Source organism: Taeniopygia guttata, chromosome 3 (assembly GCF_048771995.1).
Source record: "Taeniopygia guttata chromosome 3, bTaeGut7.mat, whole genome shotgun sequence".
NCBI lineage: Eukaryota > Metazoa > Chordata > Aves > Passeriformes > Estrildidae > Taeniopygia > Taeniopygia guttata.
This window is the reverse complement of record NC_133027.1, coordinates 91,656,494-91,677,992: the sequence shown is the minus strand read 5'-3', so window position 1 is coordinate 91,677,992 and position 21,499 is coordinate 91,656,494. Positions and strand designations below refer to the sequence as shown.

At 42.3% G+C, this 21,499-nt stretch overlaps 2 protein-coding genes across 2 annotated transcripts in view; one reads left to right on the top strand and one right to left on the bottom strand.

Moving 5' to 3' along the window:
• Positions 1-302: 302 nt before the first annotated feature.
• On the bottom strand, positions 303-16,771 carry ANKEF1 (ankyrin repeat and EF-hand domain containing 1). Its single transcript, XM_041715359.2, has 10 exons — positions 16,046-16,771; positions 11,046-11,432; positions 10,395-10,594; positions 9,235-9,384; positions 8,642-8,765; positions 7,040-7,835; positions 4,263-4,489; positions 2,880-3,046; positions 1,567-1,704; positions 303-555 (listed from the first exon to the last, which is right to left on the bottom strand). Exons 1-10 carry the CDS (start codon positions 16,113-16,115, stop codon positions 430-432), a joined length of 2,385 nt encoding a protein of 794 aa, XP_041571293.2. The 5' UTR covers positions 16,116-16,771; the 3' UTR covers positions 303-429.
• PAK5 (p21 (RAC1) activated kinase 5) overlaps positions 15,692-21,499 on the top strand; it is a 159,582-nt gene continuing 153,774 nt past the window's right edge. The window contains exons 1-2 of the mRNA XM_030268801.4: positions 15,692-15,835; positions 16,870-16,942. Coding sequence (XP_030124661.4) covers positions 16,894-16,942 — 49 coding nt within the window. The 5' untranslated portion in view covers positions 15,692-15,835; positions 16,870-16,893. The remainder of the gene's footprint in view (positions 15,836-16,869; positions 16,943-21,499) is intronic.

Here is a 21,499-nt window from a genome sequence, read left to right as displayed (position 1 = left end):
CTACAGGCAACTCAGAACATTGCTGACTTAGCTAATTACTGAATGCTATCTTCATATCTATATATCTAAAGTAGAAGGGTAATGTATCTTCCAAGAAGAAGTTTTGTGTTGGGGTGAAGAAAGCCTTATAAAGCCACACCTTTACAAAGGACGTGTGTGTCACAATAGTGGCTATTCTAGGAAGTATACTGAGTCAGCTCCAAGACTTAGAATCACATGAAGATAAATCTTTTTTGAGACTAAGCCCTCAACAGAAGACTATGTGTATGCAACATAATCTATAGAGGAAAAACTTGACATGATTTTCTTTTATGGTAACTGAGATATATTTACTGAGCACTGCACGATTCCTTCCTTGTAAAGGAGTAGCCTTTTACATCTTTGTCTTCTCAAAACTTGTGCTGAAGTAGCTTTCTCCAGGTGCTGTGCTTATTTCTTAAATTTTCTATTGAAGAGGGTTGTAAAATCTTCCATGTGCCCACAAAGAGCAGCACGTTCACAGAGCAATTCTCGCTTTTCTGCAAGCTGCATTGCTGTGGCATCAGGGCTCCATATCTACAAAATACAGGTATGTGTAGTTAATTTGAATGGGCCTTTTGCAACAGAAGCACTAAGAAGATACTGTTAGCCAAAGAGAGACATGTTCTAGCGCTCCTTTCCACTATGAGACATAGAAAAGAAGCAATGTGGCCTCCCAGCAGAGCAGAGGTCAACAATTTGTGTGTGTATAAACAGAGCGTTCTCTTGTTGTCACTTCCAATCTATATCATGCCATGGACTCCGATTACAGATAATGTGGGAAATACGATCTTAAGGTAATTATTTAAAATTACTGACTCAGCCTTATGATCCTCAGAGTGGAAAATAGTAATTAGCTATAGAGTCATCAGCTATGTAGCCTCAGTCTTCTGAGACCATTGTAGAAACTAGCATAAATCAGGGTTAAGGAGATGATAAACAAACTCCAAACACAACTGTTCAGCCAGCAGTGGTGTTATTTTCCTTTTTAAGGAGAAAAAATATTACCTCGCTTTGATTATGTTGTTCTGTTTCTCAGTTATTTCTAAGCATGTATTAACAAGACAGAAAAGTTGTATTTCCACTATTCCAGCTCTAGGTAGGAAATATTTAGTGTGCTGTGTCCATCTAGTTCAGTAACTGTCACTGAAAAAAGTTGGTGCCCATCCCATGCAAATAGACTCCTATCTTTTAAAAGCAGGAGTATAAAAATATGTGTCATAAATGTAATTGCATTTTTATTTTACTGTGGCTGCACTTTAATCCAATTTTAAAATCTGATAAGAGCTTGATTTCCACAAATATTTGTTTTATACATACATACATATATATATATATATATATCTTTGTGTTATTATAGAATATGCATCCATTAACTCTTTAACATATTCTTTTCTTGTTTGGTGGCAACCTCTCCAGGCTGTGTCACGTCATTTCTAAGCTAGTTGAATGGTGGAAATGTCATTGGATTGTTCTGGGTTTTGATCTCAGCAAGGAATACCTTTACATTACCATGGAACTGCACTCATGTTTTGCTGCTGTACGTACTTTTCTGGGTCTGAAGGAGATGTCATTTTTGTTTTCTCTTGTGGCCAAAGATTTCCAATAAGCAGAACTGTCCTTACGGGAACGCTTTGTCTTTTCAGGAACAGGTTCTTCCTCAGATGGCTGAGATCCATCTGAAGACTGAAGGGGAAGAAGGTACCAATTATACCAATACATCATGTTCAGAAGCAAGGCATGCATCCTGCATCTTCTGATACTCTGCTACAATGTTTGCTGGGAGAGTATTTTTCTTAATCTCTTTAGAATCTGTTTTTCTCAAAGTTGATATTTTAAAATCAAAAATTGCAAGAGCCAACCTTTTGAAAGGTAAAAGTCACCTCTCCTCCTTGGGCACTAAAACACTAACTCCTCTTTATGACTCCCAAGACAGTCACCTTGTACCACTGGTGAACCCATCCTCTTCCAAGTGAGGAATAAACAAACACCTAAGGTTGTCATCCTCCTGCCTCTGAAAGTCCTCTGCTCTCCCTGACACTCAAAACCTCTGTGCAAGGGGGATGCCAACATTTAGCTACTGGGACGTATTTACTGCACTGCCCAGGGCAGCTGAAGGACACCTCCAGCTATACAATTGTATCTTCTCCCTAAATAGCATCCTGGATGTGACTAAAAGTACCACTGGTGAATCAGGAAGGTCTCATCCGCAATAGGAGAACCCGGATCTGGTCACCAAGGCTGGTGCCAGCTTGGGAATAGGGCAATGCTGAGGTGCCCAAGACTCCCAGAAGGTGCAGGAAAAGCATTTAGAAATAAAACAGGCAAACATCAGTGTGGGATTTGAGAAACAGGACTCAGGTAAATAGTGGAAGAGGGAGGATATTGGACAAGATGGAAAATAGGAAGTTAGCAAGCCTGGTATTGTCTCAGGGAGTTCAACTAGGACAACAAAAAACCTTTTAACCAGTTTGAAGGGTATTGCTCTTGTGAAAAAAGAGGTTCTTCCTTTAAGAAATTATGGTTACCAGTTGTTCAGTATTTACCATAACAGACCTGGATGAGCATACACTTCAGGAGGAGGGAAAAAGAAATCATTTTTCTGTGTCCTGTCAGTGATACAGGACATCATTCTGATATGTGTCTGGGGAAGACATGAAGTTCGTATAATTAGCAAGACAAATTTCAACCAATGAACAAGTTCTAATTCTCACAAGAACAAGTACGGACATCTGAAAATACTCGCTTTAATAGACCTGCCTGAGTTACAGCGTTAGAGAGAAATGGATGGCAAAGAAAGGAAATAAAGAAGCTCTCTGCTAACTGTTAGTAAATCAGTCCTTTGTTACCATCTCTCATACCTCTTTTTTCACAGGCTTCGGTAGCTCTGCTGATTTTGGCTTCCCACCTTTTGCTGGCTTTGTTTCTTCTTTTTCTTGTTCTTCTGCCAAAATTTGCAATTGATTTTCGAGCAGTTCAATTATTGTAGCATCTTCAAATACTTGCGCAAGATCAAGAACACTCTTTCCTGTATTTTAAAAAATAAGTATCTGTGTAAACCATGAAAATTAACTTTGGCACTTGGTTATTGCAACTGGACAATCAACTGAATTTAATATGGCCAGTGTTTTATTACCCATCCCCATGTGCCAGCAGTGTGCCTGACATTGCTGTGAGGACCAGCAGTCATCAGCACTGCTTGCAGAAATAAGACCTGGCAGAAATGAGCCTTGAAACTCATTTTCCAGGAATATTGCAGGAATTCTTGTATTGCTTGCTTTGTTCTTAATGTTCTGCCATTTGCAGCTTAATACACTGGTTCTGCAGGTTGTCATTTTGATCTCTGAGAGCTGAGAGCATTTAGCACTAGGAGATGGTCTGCATTCATAATCTTGTACTGTGCTGCCCATCTCCTTCTGCCTGTGCTTGCTCTGTGGCTGGCAAGGGAAAGCCCCCTGATGGAAACGATCAGCTTCAGTGTTTAATGAAGGAAAAAAAATCTGTCCTGGTTCTTATGAGACTCTGGCTGTAAAGTATCTGTGAGACTGAACTGCTGTGTGAATCAGAACTCCACATGATTTAAGAAATAAGGAATACACATCCCTTCTACAAGCAGGGTTTCACTACTAGGCATTTTGGCAAGGAAACTCTCATAGTGTAGCAATGCTGCTTCCTATGTTAGAGCAAGAGCTTGAAAGGTGATGCATGTGAACTTCTAAATTACTCTGGAGACAGTGGAAATAATGCTGAAGGAGGGATCTGCTGTGAGGAGGTAACACTTCAGTACCAGCTCAGATTTGGTTTTCTATTTATTTTTTTTCTCAAGAGTTATATCTACATGTAGAGCAGCAAGGAAGTTTTTTTAACCAGGGCTGCTTGTGCCTTAAAATATATCACTTAAATGAGTGGCAGACTATACTCTGGGCCACAACTGAAATCTAATTTTCCCTCAAATAATAATAACTAGATAGAATGTTTTCATTAAAGCCACTTGTAACTCTGTATGTATCTTGTGAGGAGTAATAGTCTTCTGAATTCAGTAATTAATCATGTTACTTCATTTTCTAGATATGCAAAGCCCAAGAAAGCATTTTTTTCAATAATGATTCCAGACTGGAGTAAACTAACTGAACCTGTTACCTTCATCCCAATCCTGACAGCAACGCTAAATGCAGAACAGTTCTCAAAGTGCTCCAGCTGTTTTTGATGAAGAAACAGCCTGTTTTGGAAACATTGCTATTTACCATTGCTGTTTATAGCTTGGACATCAGCACCTGCAGTGATTAAGAAATAGACCATGTCCAGCCTGCAGGCCTCAATGGCTCTCATCAGCGGGGTGGCATCGCCTATTGCAGGGGCATTCACAGCTGCTCCAGCCTTCACCAGCACCTCGGTGATATCCAGGTGTCCATTATAGCAGGCATGATGCAGAGGAGTCCACAGGAAGTTGTCTGTTGCATTTACATCAGCCCTGCACAGGGTAAGAGTGGTTGTGGCAGCTGAAGCTGTTGAGTATCTACAGTAACAGCCCCAGCTCCAAGTGCAGTCAGCTGGAACTGCCCACTGCAATGGCATATTCAATGTAAATAGCTATTTTCATATTGCTATTCTGAACCCATTTGAGTCTCTGAACTTGTCATGGAATAGTAATTGTAAGTGTGCCTGGGTGCTGCTCATGACCCCTCCTAAGCCATGAGTTTTCTTCACATGGAGCTTTTCATGGCTACAGGAAAAAACCCAGGCATTCAAACACCTTAGTCCTGTAAAAGGCTGCTAGTGTTTGTGCTCCGGCTTCACTGAGAATGGCAGAAAGCAGATCAAGGAACTCAAAAAGTTCACTTCTGAGCCAAGAACAGGTGCTACAGGACACGTGGCAACACTGCAGAGCTTGCCTGCACAAGGGGGAAGTGTTCACCTTTCCTTTTAATGTTGCTGCCTCCTGCCTGCTTCATTTCTCTGCATTGGCTTCTCCCTTCGACAAATGAGGTACAGAAGGTCTGCCTTGGGAATCTGAGCATCGAAAAACTATTCAGCTACTGTGCTGTTGGGCTAGGATCTGTTTCTGCTCCCAAATTAAAACTGGGATGCTCTGGAGAAAGCAAGGACTAGTTCACAGGAGATCCTTGCAATAGGCTGCCTTTGAATGAGAGGAAAAGCATTATCAGCCCTAGAGGTCCTGAAGGAGTTAGGGACACTGTCCCACTTACTGGGTGGACAAAAAGCTGCTGTCTTCCCAAAAGACAAGTAGGAAGGGAGAAAGAGGAAAAATTATGAAGGAAGCTGCTTCCAGAGATAGTTGTTTGCTCTTCAGGTCAGATGATTGTCTAAATAAAAGTACAGATTCATCTCTTCTTCTTTCCTTCTTTAAATTTTTAATCTTTTTCAGAATTTTATCTTTGATGAGATCTTAGCACGGTAAATTCCCCCGAACTACCACATTTATCTGTCTTATTTGTCAGTCACTAAGCTGTTATGGTTTATTTGTATGCAGTTTTTATTTGTTTTAATTCTCATTAAAATAAGCTCCTTTCGTGGTTTCACTTTCTCTCTCAACCCAATCTCTTTGCTTACACTCACACTCTCTCTGCCCCTGAACCCTTCTTCCTAACTTCATCCTATCAAAAATAAACTAATCAATGGGAACAGGGACGATGCAGCACTGATTTAAAAATTCTTCTGCATTTTCTGCCCATCAAGCATAGAATCTCCCATCAAACCAAATTTCATTTACTTCTAATTCTTTCTGGAGGAAGACAGAAAGTAGATACCACCAATTTAATTTTAAACATAATAAATGTTAAACATTTATCTGGATAAATGTTTTGTTTTGTATTCATTATGGATTTGTGGTTTTGTACTGAAAAGGTTATAGTGTAAAAGGTATTTGAATGCCCATGCTAAACTGCAAATGCATGATACTGAGACATGCAAATCTAAATGCTATGGACAACTTTTCTCCCCATTTTCATTTCTGTCAATTGAAAAAATCTTAAAACTGGTACTATTTTTTCAATCTAAGTTACTGTTTCTAGGTCTAGGTCTTATTGTTAAATATTGTTGTGATTCCAGTGCTTCTATGGAGGCTTGGTAAAAGGAGTAGAGATTAATCTGGTGGATTAATTTGGTAGCTCCTACATCTTTATCTTCAGAAAACCTGGATATACACATTACCCAATTTTCCATATGCTCTAGGAATGTCAGTGTAATTACCAGGGTGTGGAAAGATCCATGTGCTGTTAGTCTTTGCAGGAGCCAGAGCAATGACTACAGCCCCTTTCCCTGAGATATTAACATGAATTCTATGTATGTATAGGAAAGAGAACAGAGTTAACATAATATCTTTGAAAAATGTTCATTTAAGCGTTTATGTGAAGGATTGTAGGACCACAGCAGTATGACAATAAGAGATTATGCTATTTCACAAGTATGACTGAATCTTTCTGAAATTGCTTTCATTTTTAAGCTGTCATTTAGATTTTTCACAAGTGTGTCTGCAGGCTACAGAATTGCTGAAGCACTTCTAAGATGAGGAGCTGGCTAATTAGTAGCAAGGGCTTCTGATGTAAATCCTGCTGTTTCAGCCTGCCTCAGCTGCAGAGGAAAGTGAAGGTTTAAACCAGGCACATGGAACCGGAAAGTCCAGGATTGCCTTGATGATTTCGGGCAAGTCCTGTGAGTCAGATTTCCCCAAAATAATTTCCCAGTTTTGAGAGGTCACTTATGAGGATGCACTACTTGAGATACAGGATTGAACTCTGCTGCTGACTAAATGTCAACAGCCCAGACACCACAAATTTCAGACCTGGGGAACTTCTTTCTTGGTTGCTTTCATTTCCATGCTACTAAAATATGAAAAATACTAAACTTAGGCCCTGTGACTTGAGATCCTAGGGAACTAACTTTAATATTAAATGCTACATAAGCAGAAAACAAACCATAGTTTTTTGCATCCAAATATTTACTAGATATTTATGCTTTTGAAAGCCTTCCCAAAATAACAGTTAAATTGAAATTATCTTACCCCTTTTCCAGAAGAAATTCCACAAGAACTATGTTGCCACTTGCACATGCAACCATCAAAGGTGTTTTGTAATATTTATCTTTTATGTCTACTGGCACACCCTCGTCGAAGGCTTTCTGCAGAGACACAAAGTCTCCTTCTCTGACCAGGTAGTTGATATCCATGAGGGTTTTCCTTGGCTCCTCTACGTACCAGGCACGGTCATCAAGCACGGGATGGGCAGATTGGAGGGCCTGTTTGAAACGCTGCTCTTCAGGAATGTTTGGGACAGCCTCAACCATGTAGGTAGGGAAGCCATCTTCCCTAAGCGGACGTTCACTCTTTGGGATTACACAAACTGGCACAGGGAGGCCTTTTTTGCCTTTTTTTTTCTGTGGTTTCTTCTTCTTCTTTGCTTTGGGCCCAAAGGATGATAGCAGAAAGGTTTTCTGCAAATATTTAGAGCCTTTAAAAAAATCATCAAGGCTGATCCTATCAGTAGATACTTCATGCTTTTTAGCAAGAATTTCTATTTGTTCCTCATCCACAGTGCCCCACTGCTTCTGAATGACTGACATAAAATCATTTCTGGATACCATCCCATCTCCTTCTTCATCAATCTCAAACTCTTTGCGGATGGCATCCTCATGCTGCAAGGACCAGTCGTACACCTTCAGGTACCAGGCAAGGATCTCATCTGGCTTTTTAAAGGCTTTTTCAGCTTTGCGCAATACTGCTGCTGCTGCTTTAAACCCACCACTCTTGGCAACATCCCTTGGGGTCAGATTTGCCAGGTTTGACCATGTAGGATCACAGCCTAGAAATATGGATACAGTTTGGCTAATACTGCAGTGGAATTACTAATTATGTAATATAATAAACTTATAATACACAGACAACTCATTGCCACAGGCCTACTACTTTATATACATAGCAGTGGTAGGTGGAACCACATCATTGATCCCAGGCTGGAAGGTCAGCTACATGTCCATATTTTTTTCCCAAAGGGAGAAGCATTGAATAACCCATGCTCTGTTTATTTATCCACTCATGAATATGTATAAAAAGAGAAAAGTTCAATTTTACTTGGAGTGGTGAGCAAGGTTAAGAAGCAAAGTAATATTAAAGTGTCACTTATTTCTGTACCCCAAATTGGCAATGGATCACTAGCTTGATCCCAATAACAGAATGTGGGATTTTGCATGGTCCTCTTGGATCAAAGCTTGAAGTGCCATGATCATCTGATCAAGTCAGGAAAGGATCTGCTTCAGGGCATGTTTCAATATCCATGGGCATGAAGTTTTCCTCATGACTGTACAGCAATTTTTTTTAAGTGATCATCAAATCAAAAATTTATTTTCTATTGGAAGTTTCAATACAATACATCTAAACCCAACTAAACCTGGAAGCACTTAATACTGTCCAACACCTGGTGCTTCTGCTGCTTTCTTTGAGAAATGTTTTCTCATCCACATAAGAGCCTCTGTTAGCCCCTTCTGAGGGAGAATTTTGCCACAGGGTACCCAAGGGTCAAATCCTTCAAAGACACCCAAATGAAATCTTTCCTTTAGCACAGACATAGAATACAGATAATAGCTGTGAAGTAATTTAGTTTTAATATACCTCTTTGTCCTATATACCTGCAGCAATCTGTAAATCCTCCCTCTGCAGCGTAATGAAGTGGTGTGTTACCATTCATAGCAATCAGTTTCAAGTCTGCACCATAACCTGAAATAATCGTCAGAATCTAGAAAAACAAACAGAGTCCCACCAAAAATCTTGTCTGTTCTTAACATGTGAAAATTTGAGATGGATTTACAAATAAATGCAGTATCTTACATTCCCATTCTAATAATGAAGTTCTCTCCCATGTCCAGCTGGTCAATGCACATATAACATTAATGTTTTCTATAGTACTATGATTATTTAACTGATGAAACAGAAACTTTGTGTTGTTTCAGACACCAAGGAGAATCTTCTTGTTAGCTCACTGTGAGCCCCTATCTGGCCTATCTATCACTGCTGAAATCCCTTTGATATTTAAAAAGATTATGTTTTTTATTACTGATCATTATGCTTTGATCAGCTGAGATAATGGACTCAAAAAAACCCCAACAAAAACACACTCCAAAAACCCAAAGCAAAACCCTGTAACAACAAAAAACCTGCCCAGCTTTGGCTTTGCAGCAATGCTTTGACACCACAAATGTTAATACCTCAAGAAAGCCTCCTTTGGCTGCAAAATGTGCAGCACTGTGTCTTTCAAAGTCGAACAGGTTCACATCGGCTCCCCTCTGAAGCAGAGCCAGCACCACCTCGGCAGCACCTTCCCGTGCAGCTTCCATCACGGCCGTGCGGCCCGTGGCCTGCAGGGGAGCGAGAGAACAACCCCCAGTTTATTCCGTGTGGGAACAGCAGCGGGACCTGGCTGTTCCAAGCTAGCATAAAACTGGAAGTCTCCTTTTAGCTATTTCTGTGAACAAACGACAAGCCTAATAGTTTCAAAGATACTTGCACATAAGCTTTCAGAATCTACTCATAGTGCTGCTAAGAGAGAGCAGTGAGATCCCAGCAACACAAGGTACATTGAAAGTTTGAGTCCATTGAATAATGCCCATGAAAATCAATTCTGTAGTTAAGGAATCCTGTATTCTGTGGGTATCTTCTCATGCATATTTACAACATCTAACACAAAATACCACCTCAGCTTATGAAAGCAGGAGCATAAGGAGATTATGGCTGGGGAGTACTATGGGGAAGGCAAAACAACCAGGGAATTTCACTATGGTTCTGTGATGAAAAGTTCACACTCTAATACATTGATGTCTTTTCCTAGATAATAATGGATGTTTGCTTTGGATAACTCTAAAGGTAAGCCCGAGCTTCTTGATTTATCAACATCACAGAGCTTCAGTCTTTCAGGTCTTTGTTAAACTAAGGAAGCAAACAAATAAATGATTAAGATGTACAAAAGAGAAAAAAGTTTCTTATGCCTTGTTCCTGCCTTGATTGCTCATCTGATTTTCCCTAATAGACTTACCTTTTAGTGAATATTATTTCAACTCTGAAAATCTAAGAACACATCAAGGCAAATACAAATCAGCACTGCTCCACTGAAGTACAGCAAAATGCATCTTCTAACAGCTGACTCAGTTACATCTAAGTTTGGGGAAATATTTGCACTCTAAACCTACAAAAATCGAAACGAAGATTTAAATCTGTCTCCTCCAAAAAAAGGGTGGCACGGAAGAGGGAAAGGGGTATGGCCACTTAGTTAAGCAATTTTCACTGCTTTATTATTGTAATGAGAGGATTTAAGGTCATGTACTCTGCTCTATACTCCTGTATCTGTCCTTAGTTACAGAAATGCTCATACCGGGTCTTTTGCATGGGGACTTGCACCTTTCTCCAAGAAAATCAGGCACATTTCTTTAACCTCATGAGCTTGCTCACAGGCTTGTAGAAGCACAGACCTCCCAGCAGTGGTACAGTTGTTGACATCTGCACCATATTCCAAAGCAATTTGCAGGCAGTGGGAGTGGCGTCCTGTAGGTGAAAGGCAGTAAAACAAAATACCTGCAAAGGAAACCAGTGAGGATTAGGGTGCAAAAGGAAATTACCAGAAGTGCTGTGAGGCTGTGAGCTTCACAGCTGACCAATCTACAGCAGAGACCCCTTCACTGACGGTGTATCCATGCAAAAAAGACTTCTACTTCAGAGACTTTAATTGAGGAGAAAACCAGAGCTCAGTATGTCACAGGCCATGGGAGGAATGTGAGTCTCAGTTATAAGTTACCTCCCAGCTCTGCACTGGGGCGACTTACGATTTAATGCCTAGACTCTTTGGGGAGAATTACAGCCCAACAGAAGCTGTTATGGCCAACAGCTTCTGTTGGGCTGTAAGGATAACCTCATTCACTCAGAACCTTCAGAACCCACAGTTCCTCTCCACAGGGGGGACACATCACGTGTAGAAAGTGTGCCACAGAGTTAAGGGATTTCTTTATGGCACTTCCTTCTCACTCACCTTTCCCTTCATTATCCACAGCAGTCATATCTGCATTAGCTTTTGCTAATAATTCCAAAATCACCTCATAACCTAGCTCAGCTGCCTTCATGGCTGGAGTGCGTCCCATGTTGTCATGGACATTTGGATGAGCTCCATGTTCCAGCAGGAAGCGGCACATTTCAATGTCATTTTTCATGGAAGCCACGTGAAAGGCACTATATCCTTCCTTGGGCTCTGTGTAATTAATGAGATCTGGGAATCCTTTCTGGATCAGATTTTCTATTTGCTTCTTGTCTTTCTCGTGAACACACTGAAGAAGTTTATAGATCTGTAAGTTTAGAAGCCTTTTGTCTACTGGTAGCCTCTCAGGATAGGGAAGATTGACTTCTTTCAGGGAAGTACTTTCTGCATGGACAAAAAAGAAAATGTAATATCACAGAGGAGATTATAATGACATGCCATTTAAAATCAGGAATCAGACCATACTCACAGCATGAAAATATCCACTTTACTTGGACAGAACACTAAGTTTTGAACTAATTTATCTTTTACTGTGGGCAGCACATATAGAGACCATATCAACCCAAGTGGCACCTTACAAAATTTTTCTTTCTAGTCATCCAACTGTTCTGAAGAGGTCTCATTCAAGGAGAAAATTAAGTTAAGAAGCTGTAGGGTAACTGCTTTCCATTCAAGGAACTGTTATAATCTACAATTACTTGGAAGCCTAAGGGGAGGCTGTTCATCTGTTATTTTCAACGGGGGAAAAAACAAGACACCATGTCCTCTGCACTTGCTGAAACATAAAATTTATAGTAAAATTTATACTAACATCACCTCATCAGTGCTTGAGAACACCTTCCCCCACCCCCTTTTTTTTTTTTTTTTTGGCAGCTGATGCATGAACTTTCTGCTAGGCTATGAGGCTATGTACATAAAAGAGTAAGTCAAATTTCTCTGCAACAAAACCCTAGGAGAAAAAAATATGCAGATAGCAGGGCACTGGTCTGGGAAAAGGTTCTTCCAGGTCACACATCACAAGCTTCTTAAAAAAAAATCAGTGCAGGACTTTGCACTTGCCTCAATTCTAGATGTTTTTCAGTTTTTTTCTTTTAGGTTTTTAACGTCTTTTAGCTAGTATCAGCACTCATGGCTGGAGGGTCAGGAAGGGTCAGACATTGTAGGGACCATTTCTGAAGCTTTCCTAAGTGGATGGGAAGCTTCCTGTCAGCTTCAGCAAGCCTTGGGTCAGCCTGTCCTCCAGAACTCTTACAGGACATGCAACACAAAAAGATGAAGGAAAATCTGTTAGAGGATACTTGGGGATGGGATTGTTTGGGTTTCTTACTTATTGCAGTGTAGTCTGTAAATGAGACCACTCAGCATCTGCCTGGCTGCTGCTGGGTGCTTTGTGGATGTCTGTGAGAAGGGGAGATTGCAGAGAGAGATGCAAAAGGATGCATGATTCCAACAGACTTTGTGAGGCAAGACCTCCCATTCTAGGAAGAAAGCCTGAGAGAAAATTGCCGGAAAAGTATAAAAAGATTACTGAAGGTGAATCATGTTGGGAATGGACAGAGAGGTAATTTTTGTACCACAGGTACAACTTGCCAGTTGTAGTTTCTATAGCTATTGCCTTTCATTTCTTTTGAAGTTCTGTGTCCAGCCTAGTTTTGGAACAGAGATTGGGTCAATTTGTTGGCAGATTTCTGAGAACTGTCCCTCTTGCTTTCCTTGCCAGACAAGGCCCTCAGCTCTTTCCTGGTGCATCCAGCTATGCTGGGTGAAGGTGTTGTTATTAGAAGCTTCTCCCTTGCAGAAGTGCTTAAGTGGGTACTAAAATGCAAATACTTTATCTTTGCAATGCAATCTGGTCTGAATAGGTCAGCTGCTCTCAGACGTTCTCCATTTAAACATGGCATTACTTAAATCCTTTTCTGTTTAGGTCTTACATAACCCTCATTCTGATCATAAACAAGTATATTCTTACATCAAACAATTAAATCTTTAGGTAGCAATAACTTAAATCTGTCACCTGTGGCTTGTTTGTTATCATCCCTACCATGTTGTGCTTCCTATGGCATTTTGTCCAGTGAAAGGGAATAAATGCAGAGATTTTTATCCTGCTGACAGGAGTTACACCTATAGCAACCCTGTAGTCCTAAAGCTTAGAGCTGAGAAATAAGGGTACTTCAGAGTAATGCCCTGCTAGAAGTGAACACTGAAGTCACCACAGAGCCTGGCTTTTAGAGCCTGAAGCAATTTCTGAGCAAATCCTCAATCCAGGAAGTTTTCTTCTGGCTACAGAGTGCAGGGAAGTGTTGTGATGCAAACCCTGCAGGGGTAGGAAGGTTCTGCAGGGAAGGCTCTTACAGGACTTACACCACTGAAATTCAGCAAAAGAAATGTTTTTAAAGATACTTAGATGGAACTGACAAGCTTAAATGTTCTCTTATGCTTGTGTTCCACTTCCCACCATCCTGCAGCAGTAAGGAACTTGGGTTTACTTCCAAAAAACTTTCTTCCCACTGTTATTAATGATTTGTACCTGGATTTTGCACAGCATTTTTCAGGAACTTATTTAGGATGAAAACTTGTTTTTTCTTCCTTTCTATCTCCCCCTGAAGCAGCAAACACCAAAGAAGTTATATTCTCCTTGGACATAGGTTAATAATGCCATAAAATGAGTAGAACTCATGAACTAGCAATGAGCACAACTGCACTAAAAACTTGTTAGTAACTAACCTTCAATGAACAAACATGAAAAAATTGATATAAAATTCTATACATATGGATTTGGATTTATTTCATTGATTATCTTGGAGACTGCTTGAAATACTTGCTACCTATAACCTCTGCCCCACACTGGACATGAGACTGATGGCACACCTTATACTTACTGCACACTTTCATTTTTGCTCACAGTGTACTGCACAATTGAGTACCATTTTAGTCCTGATCAGATATTTCTGGTGCTTTTGAGCTGCTTATCACAGTATTATTTTAATATTTCACATGCAGCAATAAAATTATTGACATGAGCAGAAGTGAAATTATTTTTATTGCAATAGTGAAGTCTGTTGTTATCACATTCAGCCACCACTGAATCCTTACCCAGTTTTAAGTCTTTGCTTCAAAGCATTAAGACCCAACAATTTACACGAAAACAACCATAACATTTTAACTGTTACAGTTATTATTTCTTTGCAGCATTTGTTGAAAGTGACTGGATCAAGTTTTATTAGAAGTTTCTAAAGTGACAGCATCAAAGAAAGACAGGTGGGATATAAGAAACTCTAGCCAGGGTCGTGTAAAGTAATAAGCAAGAGAAAAAGGCTTTTAAAATGAAAACTGCAGCATCATGTCAATTTTCATTAAGTAAATACTAACAACCCTATGTACTTCATAGTTTTTTTTATCATTTCACCTATAACAGATGGTTTAATGGAAAATCAGGGTTAGTGTGGCTTCAAGACAGTCATGCTCTGGGGAAGGCTTTGTGAAGCCATAACCACAAATCCCAAGCCTGTAACATTTGCTTAACAACAATTTTATCTGTTGACAAACATCAACAGACTCACTACCTTCATTCTGCTAGTTGGAGAGCGTGAACTCATTTCAAATCCAGATTAATCCTTTTCTCAGTGCACCTGGCATTAAGAAAATTATTTCAGTTGGATTCCTGTTTTCCCACAAAGCTTTCCAAGATGTGATGGAGGTAGATTGATAGAGAGGGAAGTTCTGGTGGCCAGTGATCTCATTCCCTGTCTCCCAGTCAAAGTCTGCTGCCTGACTGCTGATGGAAGCACTTGTGACTCCGCCTTAAAAGTTTGCAACGTTTGTCAGTTTCAACATTTCCAGTTGAAAACATCCCTTTAATTATCACTATTCACAAACCAGTAAACAAAATTTTCATATGTTTTATCTTTAGTGGGAGAAAATAGCTGAGCACTTTCTAAATTCAGTCCTTTGCACACTGAGCACAGAGATAAGCACGAGCCCTATATGCCAGTATAAAAGGAACCAATATGGTAACAGTGCCATGCTATATTTACAGCTTTATGTGAATAATTGCACTGGATTTTTGGCTGTGACTAATGTTTAATAGGAGTGATGCAGCAAAATCTTCCTAAAACTGAATTCCAATGTCATGAATAGCCTATAACACTGTGGTTTTTTTGGTGTTAATTCTCCAGTAATTCCTTGCCTTGGGCTGAGGCACAGCCGAGCACAGTGATGGGCACTTAGGTCTGAACTGAGCAGGTTTCAATGTCGTGTGAAGATCTCAGCACAAATCCAGTCCTTTGGGAAACAGGGCCCAGTCCTGAGTTCTGTTAAGGCAGTTCCGAGGTTATGGCTGGCTTGGATGAAAAGATGTGCATCTTTTTGTCTTCAGCTTGCCTTGCAACTTCCAGTCACCTCAGTATCCATCGAAACTGGGCTGTAATGGAGCCCTATTTGCCAGCACCTGGCAATCAGCTTTGTGAGCAACACCTGCAGGGACAGGGGCTAGGTAGGGGTGTGGCTCCTCAGGCAGGAGCCCAGCGGGGCTCCAGGGAAGCCTCTGGAGTGCTGTGCAGTCGGGGATGAGGTGCTGCTGCGCCCAGGAACAAGGCACAGGGTGAGCAGCAGGGGTTGGTTTATTTTCCCTGGACTGCCCACTCAGAGGAACGGGCAGCCTGTAGAGGAGACTGGCTTTAACTGGAGAGAAACTGCTGGAAGGGAGGATGCTGGAGAGCCGATGATGACCCAGACAAGGTTTCCAGCCAAGGACGCGCTGGTCTGGCCGTGCAGACACCCAAACTGAGGTAAATGCCAGCGGCGAGAGGTGCGGGCCGTGAGGGGAGCGATGTGCAGCGCGTCCGTGCCCTGCGAGGCTGCGCTCAGCCCTCCCGGCCCGCCGGCTCTGCCCCAGCCGCTCCGCAGCGCCGGGGAGGGCGGCCCGAGCCCCTCCGCCCTCTCGCCGCCACGTCCGGCAGCGGCGGCGGCTGCGACCCTCGGCAGCCCGGGGCACTCACCTGAGGAGCAGGAGGACGCCGATGGCTCGGGGGCCGCGGCTGGGTCCCCGCTCGCCTCGGCGGCAGCCATCGCCGCCGCGGCCGTCTCCTTGGCAACGGCGTCGGGCCGGCGGCCGCCGTGAGGCGGCACCGCTCCCCTCGGCCGGCGGGGCCCTCAGCGCCGCCGCGGCCTCTCGGTCCCCTCAGCTCGGTGCAGGTCAGCGCCCTGCCGCCCTCCGGGCCGCCGGGGGTGAGGCGGCCGCTGGGGAAGGACTTGGGTGTCGTGGGCTCTCTCTTCTTTTAGCTGACTTACTCGCCAAGCCTCCTTGTCCTCCCCCATGGGAAGCAGCAATGCTGTGTGGTTGTTTCAGCTCTAGACTTTACTGGAGCTGCCACAAAAATGGAGTGGCGAGGTTCGCGTATCACCCAACTGCCCGGCCATTCCCCCAGGGTTTGTGTAGCACAATAATATAAATGAGCTTGGATGGAAATGGAATCGTTCCAGAGAAACCTGTATTAACAGGAGAAAAATATCAGTGAATGGGGAAAAACACTCAGAGCTTGTCAGGTGAAGCCTAAGGCATTTTAAAAGGCAACAGCACTAACCCTGGGACTGCCCAAACTCTGTATCTCCTTTCCGTCCATTTCCTTTAGTGCAATTCCCAAATGCCACAACCCAGCCTTCAGTGCTCCTGCCAGGCTCAGTAGTCATGTACGGGGTAACTGCAGCAACGCTGCCTGTCTTGTTCCTGGACAAGCCTAGGTATTGAATTGTTTGCAAATCACCTCTAGCATTAGGAAAAAAATTTTTAAATTGTTTTTTGATGTGAAATCTCTTCTGCCAGGAAAGTGGTGACACAGCTGGATGCATGTCCAACAGCATGGATAGGCGTTTGATGAAAGCCATGGGACTGTGTGGTGAGTCACAACAAGAGTAAACATTGTTTTAGCATAAAGTTTCATTATTTACCCTGCAAGGAATGCATTTCTACAGCAGCTATTTAGTGTTAGCACTCTGTGGTACGAATTGGCTGGATTGGTAGTGATGCACTGTCGTGCCTTGGTGTATTGCTTTCCTTTTCGGAAAACATAGCATCCAGGCCCTTCTCTTTCTCCTTGGTTGCACTAAATGGTTGATGCAGACATGGCACATTAGAAAATGCTTCCCAGACTGTTCTATGTAAAACTTTTACTTTTGCTGTTGCCACAAATAAGGAGACACATGTCTTGGCCAAAGGCCTGGGGTAAATTCCCCTTTTTCACTTTGTTGAGCAGTTACATTCCCATTAGAAAGGTTAGCACATGCATTTTTAAATTTAGTCCAACATGGAAATAACTGAAGATCCTATCTGAAACATCTGCATGCCTTTTCTCTGGAAGTTGTGGAAGCACCGTAACTAGACTATAACCAGTCTGGGTACTTGCTATTTCACCCCAAAAATTAATTTGCATGTAACTGCATGTGTATATGTTCAGATTTTTATGCTTGATTTATTTTCTCATGGTGATCAACTTTCCATGAACTTTTTGAGTGTGATAATGAGGATCCATGATGCAAGAAGCAGCTCAGCATCATACTGGATGGTTCAAAGCAATGTGGCTTCAAGAGCAGAGGTGCTGCTCTGGTATTAGGGTACTGCAACATCTCCAAAATAAATAGGATTTAAATCCCCTTAGAGAAATTCAGAGTATTCCCTGCCTATAGAGATAAATAAAGCTCACCAGAGAAAATTATTCCAAGGTCTGAAGCCTCAAACTACTGGGCTCTTTTTGGCTGACAGCTCAGTCTTGGGGGAGTGACAAGCTACTACAGGAATGCAAGTGGGATGGTGCTGGTAAAAAGGTAACTGAGTGCCCTAAGGAAGGAAAGGTGCGAACTGCCCAGAGCTTTGAGCATGCCCTGGAGCTCCCAGAGCCAAACATGGGAGACCTGGCACAGCATAAATGTGGGTACAGTGTCCACGTGTTCTGGTACAGCCCCAGGTATGCCACTGCCCGAGTCCTCACCTGAGGGCAGCGCTGCCCAGAGCTCTGATGTGCTGTGAGTTAGGGCAGCACTAACTTGAGGCTGCTCTGTCCTGGGTGCTTACAGGACAGAGCAGCTCCACTCCCTTCCCACGTGGGACATCTCTCACAGCCAGGAAGGAACTTCTGAGACAATCCAAGAGGTTCTCCACTGGCTTCATGGTTCCCTGGATTAATGCAATCTGTGGAGCCCACAGCAGATAGGTTTTGCCCACTGTATCTGATAATGAGATCGCTACTAAATCACACCCAAATCAAGATTATTCCAAAGAACATATATTACTGAGGAGCATATGTTTCTGCCTTGTTTTATATACTCTTAAACATTAACCTCAATTGTTCCTGCAACATACATTCTTCCCCATTATAGGTCAAGTGCCCATTACTGACACACTTACTTTGCAGCTCCAAAATTATCTAATTACACATGAAAATGTTTCACTGCTGAACGGGTGCTTCCAAATATTCAAAATACAAAGGCTGGGAAGTTTTGTTTGGTGCTAGCAGCAGGTGCCAGGCTGAGAGCACGACACAGTGTGTAGATTATAGATTGTTCCTCTTGGAACATGTGGAACAATCCAGTTGCCATCCTCTGTTCCACTTGCTGTCTCTGCATTGTGCTGGGTTTTCTCTGTGGATGTCAAAGCCCAAGGATGCTACAGCTGTCCCATAGCTGACTCTGGAGGGAGGCTCTGCACCACAAGGAGTCTCAGGCTGGATGGCCCTGGAGTCCTGTTGACATCAAGGGGAGCTGAGCTGGTGACAGCCTGACTTCAGCTGCAAGGTGTGCTTGAGGATTGCCTGGTTTTTACTTAAGCCCTTTTACTGTGGAAGTAATTATCACTGCCATTCATCTCTCTGGATTCTGATGCTGCTGCAAAAAAATCTGCTGTGTGGTGCATTCCACCCAAAATCTCCTTATTCAGACCTGGCAGCTTGGGAGAATGACACAAATCTACACATTTGGCTAATTCTGAAGGTCATCTTGGGAGCTGTTGTGGGAGCATTGCTCCAACTGTGCCCTCTCAAGGGAGGGAAGTAGTCTCTTCCTTGAGACAGCCTTTGTTTCATGCAGCAGCACAGCCTTCTCAGAACTGTGCTGGCAGGTACCACCAAACTCCTCCTCCTGTATTTTCTGGGATCTGCTCTGCTTCTGGTTTTGATGCTGCTGTATGAAGCTGTTGGTATCACTCAGATCAATGTACAACTTATTAAACTGGTTTAGGTTTTTTCACTCTTCTTTTTACTCTTTCTATAATTGCTTTGTCAAAAGCAACACTGATTCTTTCTACCAATTAATATGCACTCTTAGTAATAGGCTTTTTCAACAAGGAGAAAATCCATGAAATAACTGTTAAGTCCCTGATACTGTGTCCTTGGAGAAGAGACTCGGGAGGAAATCTGAGTCTCTTTTGGTGTGGCTGTTTTCAAGGCAAAAAAAATTCCCAAAGTGTCAGCAAGGCTTGTAAAGACAAATAGTAACAAAAACTAAAGTGTTTTGCCAAGAAGTTCTCTGTTGAATTCAGCTCAGATGAATGCTACATAGAAAAACAGTCTCAGGAAAGTATCTGCAGCATGTTAGCTGGATTTTGGGAGAGGAGTGTTTCGGGTATACGAGTAATGTCAATAGAGGTTAGGTTGTGGGGTTTTGGGGGGTTTTTGTTTGGTTTTTTTTCTTTTGTTTTTGTCACCTAATTTTTTCCTAAAACTGTTTCTTTTTTTGGATGTTGTAAATACAGACTTCTTGTATGCCCCTGCACTTCAACTTAACTTGAGGTAAAGGTGATTTCAGAGTTACTGAAGAAGAGGGAGGCACATCTCAGCCAGGGATGCAGCAAAGTAAAAAGGGATGGTGGGGCAGTCCAGCAAATCTGCAGCATGTGCTTCCCAGGTACCATATGGGCCAGGATAAGGGCTGGGATGCCCAGAGTCAGGGGAGCTTTCCAGTGCCACAGAGCAGGGCAGGAGTTCACTGAAGAGCTGACAGCTCTAGGAGTCCCCAGGGTTCATCATGGACTTGATTAGAAAGGTTTGCTCAGTAAAACCTTCAGTTACTGATCTTGCAGCTTCTGTACCCTATGGCACTTGTGGAGGAGGGAATGCTGCACCCCTTCCATCACCATTTCCTATCAGGGTCTCTTTTCTACTCAGTGTAGGGATTCTGAAATTATTTTGCTACTTATTTTCATGTTTACTTGTCTAACTCTGTGGCTTGGAACACATAGAACTCAGTGGGAGGATTCCAGATGACTTCAGTGGGATGTTCTGTTAATAACAAAATCTGACTCTCTTTATTAGTTCTTTATCTGCAGATCATAATGTTAAAAAACTGAGGGGAAGGAATAAAGATGATAATTTTGTAGCTGGTTTTCAGTTAGCTTCCAGGCTGATGGTTAGATGGCAATGAAAATACAAACTGCTTTATTTGTCCCATCAGCTCTCACCCTGTCACTGTATCCTGTTTAAAATCCTATGCACTGCAAGTTCTCAGTTTTCAAGGTGAAGGAATAAGTGTTCTGGAGTCTTTCTCATCTTATGTTACATGAGGCTACTGAAATATTGATCACATGCTTCACCCCATACCCAGCAAAAAAAGAATTTCCAGTTGGAGGTTATTGTGTGTCTGTGAGGGAGATATGATGGTACTGGCTGTCAGCAACTTAGTGCAGTAACTTTTAGAAATGCAAACAGAAGGGAGACAGTGTAATGCGGTAGAGATCAGCACTTGTTCCCTGGGCCTGATGGAGAAACATCTGGGCTTCAAAGCTGCTTGTGGAATCCAGTGCTACTTACTGTGAGGAAGGGCAGTCTGCACAAACAACAGCTAAGGGCATGAAAGCAGTGCTTCCAAAGCAATGCAGAGCTGCTGAAATCCCTGAGGTCAAGCAGGGGGAACTCCTATACAAGAAATTGATTGGTTCAGTTGGAATAAGCCTCATTCCTGTTCCCTTGCTTGGCCTTGCTCTGTTGTGGTTAAATGAGGAGAGGGATGATAATCATCTGATTATCCTGCTATTGACAGTCTGTGGAACAGTTGGGAGCTCAGGCTTGTCCTCTTGCCTATGCCAGCTCCAGGGATGGGATCAGCATTTGGAAAGAGAAATAACTTGAACCACAATCTCTGACAGGTGCAGTGGCTGTTCCACTGCTGAGTGTACCAAGAGAGAGCCCAGAATTGTCACTCTGTGGGCTCATCTCGCCTGTGTTCTGATTCATACTGCCCAAATTGCCTACCAGGAGAGAGCATAAATTTTCTCAGCAATTAATTAAATATGTTAATAAAGACTTCCTAGGTACAGGGTGCAAGTTGTGCTTCAGATGAAAAAGTTAACTGTGTCAACTTAAAGCAGTCTTTGATTTGTTAAGGGAGATCTGGTATGGGGGAAGCTAATGCTCAGTGCTGCTGCCCTGTATCTATCACTGCCACCAGTTTATCCCAGCTCTCCTGTG

Excerpts from the sequence above, each read along its gene's own strand:
- ANKEF1 (XM_041715359.2), bottom strand. The coding sequence starts at position 16,115 with ATGGCTGCCGCCGAGGCGAGCGGGGACCCAGCCGCGGCCCCCGAGCCA. Across the intron at positions 11,433-16,045 it reads GGCGTCCTCCTGCTCCTCAG|AAAGTACTTCCCTGAAAGAA; the intron begins GTGAGTGCCCCG and ends TTGTCCATGCAG. Across the intron at positions 3,047-4,262 it reads CCAAGCTATAAACAGCAATG|GAAAGAGTGTTCTTGATCTT; the intron begins GTAAATAGCAAT and ends TTTAAAATACAG.